This window comes from Macaca fascicularis, chromosome 7 (genome assembly GCF_037993035.2).
Source record: "Macaca fascicularis isolate 582-1 chromosome 7, T2T-MFA8v1.1".
NCBI lineage: Eukaryota > Metazoa > Chordata > Mammalia > Primates > Cercopithecidae > Macaca > Macaca fascicularis.
Window position 1 is genome coordinate 127,323,215 of NC_088381.1, and position 9,904 is coordinate 127,333,118.

A 9,904-nucleotide genomic window follows, 5' to 3' on the forward strand; every position below is an offset into this window, starting at 1 on the left:
ATTACATTCTGGCCTTTACAAAGTACTCAATATTTAATCCATTCCATTATTTCATAGCTTTTCTTTCTCCTTTTCCCACGAAGTCACTATAATTGCATACTCATAGTAAGCAGATGGAAAGGTCAAACTCTTAGATTATTTTGAGAATCATTCTTTCTTCACCTTTTGAGGTATTGATTGTGTAAGTATTTACACTGGGTCAAATGGGTGGCTGACTTATACCTGCATATCTCTTGCTTCCAAGTTCATCTCTTTTCTTTGATAGCCTCTTCTGAAAATGCTACACCTTTTCTTCTCCACAAGTAAACTTGTTATGGCTGATTGTTGTTACAAAGCCACAAGGTCCTTGCTGAGGCTGTAAGCCCTCTGCAGATGAGTACTGTGGCTTCTACCTTTTAGTAGCCTTAGCTCCCAGGAAGTTGCCCTTATATAAAGTAGGAAACAAAAATGGTAGATGATGATCATGATGATGATAATGATGACAGTACCATAAGTGATTATTCTTGATTTCCTTACCTGTAGACTTCTGTGGGAATACAGAGAAAAAACATGGGGTTCTGAGGCCAAATGGACTGCAGTTCAAATCCTAGTTCTACCACTAAATAGTTGGATAGCCTTGGATTAAAAACAAACAATTTAGAGCATTGTAAATTGTTCAGTAATTTATGAACAACTTTCTCTTTTTCCCCTCTAATTCTTGCCTACCATGACTCTCAGAGCCACTAACAGAATGGTCTCTTTCACAAGCCATGCTTTTCCTAAAACTTCCTGCCACTGAAGAGGTAGGGCTGGAATTCCTTTTCTTCCTTAAAGTTCTTCCTGCCATCACCTTGTCACTTCCAATCTCTCAGATTTTTCCTTCACTCACCAGGTAGGTTTTTTCTATATCATGTTTATTTTTCAATGCCTTCCTTCAATTCTTCTTCCCAGGCAACACACTAATTTGCAACACGTTCACCTCCTTACTCTAAGATCTCTCTCTGCCCTTTATTCACAACTGTACTTCCTATTCTATGATATCTTTTATAATTGGAAGACTTGATCATTTCTCTCTAAATCCCAAAAGTGACTCGGTGCCAAAAAATACACAATTTTTTGCCTTTAACAGGCAAATACTACAGATACCTGTTTTTGTTAGTACAGCTGCATGAAGTCTGTATATGCTTTATAAAATAAGGGCTAGAGGGGAGAGATTATCTCATCTACTTTGTACTACATTGAGTGTAGCAAAATATACACAATTTACAAACTTCTGATTTGTGATGATACACTGAGAAGCAGAAAAAATTAAAACATCTTTAGCTCTGACATGAATCATATATTTCCACCTTTGATTACAAAATAATGACATGCACCCACCTGTCAAACAAAGAAATACTTAAAAACATATTTAAATACTTTACAGGAAGAAAATGCTGGCTATTTCACATTGAAATCTTCATATGACAGCTAATGTCTTTTCACATCTACTGTAAATAACTTGTTCAATTAAGGCTATGAAATATTGAAGAAAAGAGGGGCAGGATGGAGGGAAAGAAAGAGGGAAAAATAACATTTTTTAAAATTCTGAGTAAATGATCCTGTGTATAGTTGTATTTAACATTAGAAAGTTCACCTACACAAATCCTGAATTATGTTTTTGAATTATTGTAAAACCATCTTTTTTGCTAGGATAGAAATTTAAAAAGCATCTTTGATTTGCATATTTCTAAAGATATTTTCAGTTTGCTTGAAGTTCTTCTCCAACTTTATGCCTGTGTTTTTAATACCCGGTTCCATATAGTCCCACACCTATTCTCCCTTTAATACTACATTATCTTCGACAAGTTATAGCTATAAAGCAACCATCAGCTATTTTAAAAAACACAAAATACACCAAATTTCTAAATGTAGAAGAGTATGATCTTCTTGGAAAAGTCTATGCTAATTCCAAGAGGCTGCTTCTCAAAATAGTTACAGAATTTCTCTTTGGAATCATTTTCAGTTAACTAAAAGCCACATAGGAAACCCAACCTTGTGGCTTTATAGAGGTCTCATTTAAAAAAATAATAATAATTTAAATGAAGTGGCATGACTCACCTTATTCAATCAACTTGACTTCAAATTACATTTTTGGCTATATCCAAAAATCAAATTTACCTCAAAAGACTTCTGAGCAGCATCCCAAAATTTATCGGAAATAAAAGTAGCATGTTAGAGTAAGGATAAAGCTTCAAAGTTTTCCAAGGAAGATCATTTTGGAGAGATGATGCGGGTGGAAGGAATGTTAATTTTTACATATAATCTTGGAAAACATTTTTAAAACACATTTATGCTCATACTTCTACTTGTCCTTCAGATGGTTGAATTTTATCTAATAATAACCACTTTTTCAAAATCCTAAAATGATTTTAAATGGGTTAAATGAATTAACAATTTTCCACAAAGGTTATTGGGGGCGGGGTGAGGAAGTGCACCAATGTGTGTAAGGATAAGACTTTTCCACTAGCAATCTAACCACCCAAGGCATGTCAGGGGTGCAAGCTCTAGAAACTACAGTTTTGTTGGATGCTAGCGATTTAGAGGGGCTTTCAAGCAGCTCTGAGGGTCTCCATTCATTCCTGAAATTCTATGTAGTTGAACAATACTAGCTGCATTCAATGTTTTGTTTGTTTCACAGTGTTGTCCTGTAATATGAGCTTTTCAGTTATAGTGAATGTTATTTTTGTCATTTTTGGCACTTACAGTTCACAATGCTTGGTTATGTGGTTTAAGATTGTTTTAATTTTTGCATTTTACATTCCTTTTGGCACTTTTGAAGAAGGGACATTGTTTTTTTATGTTGTTTGGGGAAAGTGGTAAGCCTCCCCCGTCTCCAGCTTTAAATGTTTGGTTTTATGAAATCCACGACTCTCCCCCAGAATCTTCCATCATTAAATAATGCGAGTGGAAATTTGCCTTCATAAGCTGGCCATCCCAACCGTCTTAGAGGCTAGTATCCCCAGTTTCAGATTTAGGCTGTTTGGTCGCTGCCGTCACAGGCTCTGGTGGACCCTCTCGGCAGAAAAGTACAACCGGATTTTTGCGGGCCCACATGGCCATGTCCCCTCCCACTCCACTGGCCGGGTTGGAAGAGGACACCCTGCTGCAGGCCCCCAGCCGGTTGGCATAGCGGTTTCGAAGGCGATTGCGGCTTCTGGCTTGCAGACCCGGGCCCTGGCTAGGCAGGAAAGCGTCCACATTCCTAGTCCGGTAGCCCTCCTCGCGGTTGCGCCCTAGGAGCATCGAAATGTTGGGATTGCGGATGGCGTAGATGACAGGGTTGATGGCCCCATTGGCCCAGGTCAGCCAGACCGCCACCACGTTGAGGAGCGAGGGGGCCTGCACTGTCTGGGCCTGCCGGGCGGCTGCCAGCAGCACCAGGAAGCAGTAGGGCCCCCAGCAGCAGATGACTAAGACGATCATGATGAGCACGGTGGTGGCCGTGCGCACCTCACTGAAGAAGCGCAGCACGCGCGCGTAGGTGTTCACGGGCCGCACGCGCACGTCCGACAGGCGCACGGTCTTGCAGATGTGGTAGTGGCAGAAGCACATGAGCAGGAAGGGCAGCAGATAGCAAGCCACCACCAGCCCCACGCTGAAGGCCGCGCCCAGCTGCGCGGGATCCGGAGAGGTCCGGTAGAGGCAGCTGTGGAAGCTCTGCGCCGCCGCGAGTTCCCGGGGCGCCCCAAGCAGCTCCCAGGGCAAGGAGAAGCCCAGGGCCGCCAGCCAGGCGCCAGCCAGCAGCTGCAGAGCGCGGTGGCGGCCGATCTTCTCCCGCGGCGGCCGCACGATGGCGCAGTAGCGGTCCAACGAGATGAGCGCCACGCTGAGCGTGGACACGATGCCGAAGCACGAGCTGAAGAAGCGGCTGGCGGCGCAGAAGCCGCGCCAGGGCCCCGCGGCGGCGGCAGGCGCCGAGCCTCCGGGCGGCGTGAAGAGGTCCAGGAAGGCGGCGGGCAGGCAGAGCAGCGCCGTGAGCAGATCCGATAGGGACAGCGACAGGATGAAGGCGTTGGTGACGGTGCGGAGCTGCCGGTGCTTCACGATCACCCCCATCACCGCGCAGTTGCCCAGGCTAGACAGCAGGAAGATGAGCAAGAGGACGAGCGCCTGGGCCGCCACCGCAGCTCCGTGCGACAGCAGCGGCGCCGCCTCCGAGCTCAGGAGCTGCCTCACCGCCGCCCCCGCCTCCCGCGCTGCCCCGGACCCGCCAAGGCCGCCGCCACCGGGAGCGGCAGCTGTGCCGCCTCCGCTTGCGTCGCTCAGGTTCCCCAGCGCCGCGGCCGCCGCGGTCGCCACGGTGCTGAAGGAGACCACGGCTGCCGTGGCCGCGGAGGAAGTCCCGCCAGGCGGGCCGGCCGCGGAGGGGGCGCCGGGGTGCGGGCTGCCCAGTAAGGCCATGCTCGCTGGTGAGCGGGCCGGTGGCGGCGGCGGCTCCTCCATGGGGCCCAGTGGCGGCCGCGGATCTGGTCATCCCGCAGCGGGGGCGACGGCCTCTAGGTCGGAGGGGTGGTTCAGGGCCGGGGGCTAGCGGCCGCTGCGGGGAGCTGGGCTCGGCCGGAGGGGTGGCGGTCTCTGGGGACCCGGCGGAGCCTTTGACGTGGGTTCAGAGCGTTGCCGAGGGAACCGCGTGTTTACGCAGGAGCGCGGGGCGGGACGCCAATCCAGTACCCGCTGCAAAGCCGGCCCATGACACTGCCCCTCCGGCCGGGGGCTTCGCGTTTCCGAGAGTGCCAGGTCTACCTCCTCAGGGACCACTGTCCGGCCAGATAAAGCGCGAGTGGCATGCAAACCAATGACCACATTCAGCGAAAGTTCACTCTTGCTCTCTTTTGTAGGGTACAAATGTTCTACAGGCAGGCCTTTTGGGGAGCGGGTGGGGGGTGCTTTGCTTCCTGTGGGTGCTTTTGGTATATACAGGTAGGAAAGGAATCTAGAACGTGAAGTGAAAGAAAAATCCAGAAGTCTACATCCAGACATCTTCAACTTGAGAAGTCGACTAATTTAAACCAATAATTCTCAAACTTGAGCTAACAGAAAATTCACATAGAGGGTGTGTTAAAATACAAGTGACAAGGTCTCAACCCCAGTGTTTTGGATAAGTCTGGGGAAGTGCCCAAGAATTTGTATCTCTAACGGGCTCGCCGATGATGATGATGATGCTGGTTCCAGGACCACACTTTGAGAACCACTGATGTCAAGAGCTTCATAAAATGCAGATTCCCTGGCTGACAGAATTACTGAGGATGGGCCCATGACTCTAAACCCTCTAGGTGATTCTGATACAGGTGCTCTGAGGAGCTAGGATATGCATCTTCTTTAGATGTTACTTCATTTCCATGGGCCTGGACCTCAGGCCCCTACTGGCTGATAAATGGAGGGAAAGGGATTGGTGCCTTGCCCTGCTAGCAGCCTTCATCTGTTCTCAGGAATGGGGTGTGTTTTGAGTCTAAGATGCTGCCAGCCTGGCAGTCATCACAGATGCAGCTCCAGGTATCTGGCTGGGAGATACAGGGAAAAGAAAGGCAGGGCTACCCGGGGAAGTTGCATCTCAAGTTTCTGGGCATGGCCCGTAATGGGGAAAAGTGTGATAAACCTTCAGGTTAACTAACCCCGGGCTCTTCTCTAAAGCAGTGGTTCAGAGTATGGACATTGGACCAGCAGCATCAACATCCCCTGGAAACCTTGAGAGATACATATTATCAGGCCTACAGTGCATAGGATACCCCTGATCTACTGAAACTCCTGTGGTGGGGCCCAGGCACCTATGTTTTAACAAGCCCTCCCAGTGATTCTGATGCACAAATTTGAGAAACACTGCTCTGAAGAATGACTAGTACATTTGTAGGTCTTAGCATCAATGGTGTTAGTATTGGGAGTGCTTACTTCATTCAGAAAAAATATCCTACAGGAAATTTACAGTATAAATAGAAGAACATTTAAGGTGGCAAACCAAAACCGGGTTTCTCAGCCTCAGCGTCATGGACTTTTTGGGCCAGATAATTCTTTATTGCAGGGGCCATCTATACACTGTAGGATGTTCAGCAGCATCCCTAGCCCCTACCTACGAGATGCCAGTAGCACCTCTCCCAGCTGTGACAACTAAAAATGTCTTCAGATATTGCCAAATGTCCTCTTGGGATCTGTCAACCCCAGCTTAATCTAGACTGATTTCATCTTAATTTTGTCAATCAAGACAAAAATATAATTATCATACATTATTTAGCAAACACAATCTTCTAAGATTGTGCTTAGTTTTAGAAAACAACAAATAAGATAGGAAACCCAGCCCAAAATAAGCTTAAGTCACAGGCCAACACAGTATATTACAGTGTGCTAAATATTGTCTTAAAAATATGTGAGTGAAATTATTTGGAGGTAACTAACTCTTCCTGACGAAGACTTTGTACAAGAGGTGACATTAGACTTTTTAAAAAAAGAAGAAAGGGGAAGAACATTTGATGCATGTGCAAAGTCTTGAGGTTAGTGTTGAAATGATCAGTGTCTGAATTCTAGGATATTGGAGATGGGGAGTGAAGAAGGAAATAAATGATCAAAGTGTATTGGGGCCGCCTTATGATGGGCCTTGTAGGCCATGCTCTGGAGACTAAACTTCATCAGGGGAGGAGGGGCTATACCACAAGGGAGGGCTGTGAGCAAGTGCATGGTTCAGAAGTACCAGAAGGACTGCACTCTCCTGGTTCCTTCCTTCCTCATCTTTCTCAGTGTCCTCTCCTCTGCCATTTCATCATCTTCCACCTGCCTTTACATGCTGGAGTTCATCAAAGCCCTGTTCTCGGCTCCTCTGGACTCCCCCCTCAGGCCCATCTCACTCACATCTGGGACTTGAAAGATTATCTATATATTCATTACTCAAATTATGTCTGCGGCCCCAACCTACATGCCATGCTACTTGGCATCATGTGCCAGTGGTGTATCAAATGGGTGCATGATCCTCTTCCTACTTCCCCTGAAAAACTTGGTCCTTAATACTCTGTATCTCAGAATATGGTAGAACCATCCTTCTAGCCTTTAAGCCAAAAACTTAAGAGTTTTCCTTGATAAATCCCTCCTCCTTACCACCAGTCCACATCCAATTCATCAACCAAGACCTATGGATTTTAGTTTCAGACTATCTTTGCATCCATTCACCTCCTCCATCCTGAATCTTGGCTCTCATCCTCTCTTTGGACTACTGTTGTCACTGTTGTCCTAACTGGTCTTCCCACATCCAGTCCCTACATTGTAGGCAGATAGGCATAACGCTCTTAAAAAAATTCTTCATGCCACTTACTTATTTAAACTCCTCTAATCAGGCCAGTGTAGTGGCGTGTGCCTGTAGTCCCAGGTACTTAGGAAGCTGAGGAGGGAGGATCATTTGAGCCCAGCAGTTAGAGGCCAGCCTGGGCAACATAGTGAGACCATGTCTCTTAAAAAAAAAATCCTATTGGCTTTCCCCATTTATTTTAGAATAAGGACCCCAATCCTTAATATTTCCTGTGAGGCACTGCATGATTTGACCCCTGCTCCCTCTCTAGTCTCATTCGGTACCACTTTCCTTCTTTTTTGCTGTGTTCCTGCCACACTCGGCTTTTATGACTTCCTTAAACCTTCCATCTTAGGGCGTTTGCACTTGCCATCCCCTCTGCCTGGAAAGCTCCCATCTTCCTCCTCCCTTCCCTAGCATCCCCATCTTCGCATTAAGGTTAGTCCATGGAGGAAGCCTCCCTTGACTGATACCCTCCTCTCCCCATGTATTGGGCCAAGTTCCCCTGTTAGTTTCACAGCACTCTGTATTTTCCATTGTAGTACATAACCATGGTCTATACGTTTTTGTGTGATTATCTAAGTATTACCTGCCTTCCCACTGTATACTATACGAGGACCTAAACCTTGCCTGTTTATTTTATGAGATCCCCAGCACTTAGCACTCTAACAAACTGCTATACAAATGCCAACATACAAAAAAATATTTTTTGAGTAACTGTAAGAGGAGAATCTGGAATTTGGGAGACCACTTAAGGAGAGGCATTGTAATAGTCCAGGTGAAAAATGAGAGTCTGAAGTGGACCTTTGCAGTGAAGAAGGAGGTGTTATGTACAGATTAGGGCAGGTAGTATATGGATTAGGATTCTCTGGGTGTAAGTAACACAGTGAGGACACTGGTTCACATAAGCAATATAGGAATTCACTGAAAGGACAGAGGAGGTTCCATTTACAAAAGGACAGTCTAACAGCAGCTCCAAGAAGAAAAGTCAGAGCAGTCCTGTGGGTAGGAAGAGCAGAAACTGATGGGAGTGATCTCTTTAGGCCACCACTGGAATATATCAGCTTCAGTTTTCAGACCTTATGTCATTTCTCAAGATCTCAGGTCTGGGGGAGAAAGTCTGACTGGTGTACCAGTTTCCTGGCAGTCCTAGCAAGACTACATGCAGGTAGTTTCCCAAAGAAAAAGGAGAATGTTGTTGATAAAAGAAGTGGAGGCCAGGCGTGGTGGCTCACACCTGTAATCCCAGCACTTTGGGAGGCCAAAGTGGGCGAATCACAAGGCCAGGAGTTCAAGACCAGCTGGGCAACATGGTAAAACCACGTCTCTACTAAAAATACAAAAGCATTAGCTGGACGTAGTGGCAGGCACCTGTAATCCCAGCTACTCAGGAGGCTGAGGAAGGAGAATCACTTGAACCCGGGAAGCGGAGGTTGCAGTGAGCCGAGATTGTGCCACTGCACTCCCACCCTGGCGACAAAGTGAGACTCCAACTCAAAAAAAAAAAAAGGGGGGGGGGAGGTAAAAGAAGGGGAAAGGCATGATGGCCGGAGAAACCCACAGCTGTCCACCTCAGGAGCATCAACAAAGAGGACAAAGATTGTGAATAGGAGCCAAGGGTCAATCCCAAGTCCCTAGCTTGGTGGATGGCGGTGCCATTAATCAAGTTAGGGAATATGGGAAAAGGGCCACAATCTAGGGGGAAAATGATCTTGGTTGTCCCCTAAGTACTGAATCTACAGTATGGTCTTAGACCTCAGAAATTAGGGATGCGGATGTGGTTAGTCTCTCTACAAGAGGGAAAACCATGGGAATGAGTGTGACAATTTAAGGACAGAGTAGTCAGGGAAGAAAGAAAAGCACCATGGATGGAATGCTAGGGAGTACTAAAAGTTAAGAAGCAGATAAAGAAAGCAAAGCTAGGCAGGTAAATGATATAGTTAATGAGGCACATTGGTCTATTGATAAATCAGCTGTTTTATGTTTTTGATTTTCAGAAAAGAAGGTAAGGCAATTTTCCCAGCCTCTTATGAGGAACATATTTGTGATCATCTGGTCAGTGCTATCCTTTACCTCCAGGTGGAGAGCTAACAGGCTTTTCATCTGTTTCAGAGCTTAGAGGAGAAGTTGCCAGCTAGGATTACCCAAACAGGTAATTAAGATAGGCTCGTCCAAAAGTTGGCTACTCACAGTACTCCAACCAGCAACATTAGCATCGCCTGAGAGCTTGTTAGAAATGCCCACCCTGTGTCTGATGAATGAGACTCTAAGATTCCCAGGTGATGCACATGCACATTGAAGTATGAAGAACAGTGTCCTAAAGAGGGATACGGAATTTGTGGCTTTCAGGATTGAAGAGAAGGGTGACCTAACTCTTATTGAGTCTGGAGGACTTGGAGCAAAGTGCATTGTGAGTTCATGATGAAGAGGAGATGGGCCTGGGCCCATACAATTGCAACACTTTGGTGGGCACTAAGGGGACTGGGTACCAACCTCATAAGCCTAACTGAGTGCTTCTGTGGGTGAGCTCAGCACCAAGGGACTAGAGTTGCCTGTTCTAAAATGGACCACACCTGCCTACAGGGAGCAAGCAGTGGGGGCCACCATGGATTGCAC

The 9,904-nt window shown here is 46.6% G+C and overlaps 1 protein-coding gene across 1 annotated transcript; it reads right to left on the minus strand.

Annotated features, from left to right (window-relative positions):
* Positions 1 to 1,297: 1,297 nt before the first annotated feature.
* Positions 1,298 to 4,629, minus strand: GPR135 (G protein-coupled receptor 135). The gene has a single exon (XM_045396501.3). It carries the CDS (start codon positions 4,462 to 4,464, stop codon positions 2,965 to 2,967), a length of 1,500 nt encoding a protein of 499 aa, XP_045252436.2. The 5' UTR covers positions 4,465 to 4,629; the 3' UTR covers positions 1,298 to 2,964.
* Between the last annotated feature and the right edge of the window lie 5,275 nt (positions 4,630 to 9,904).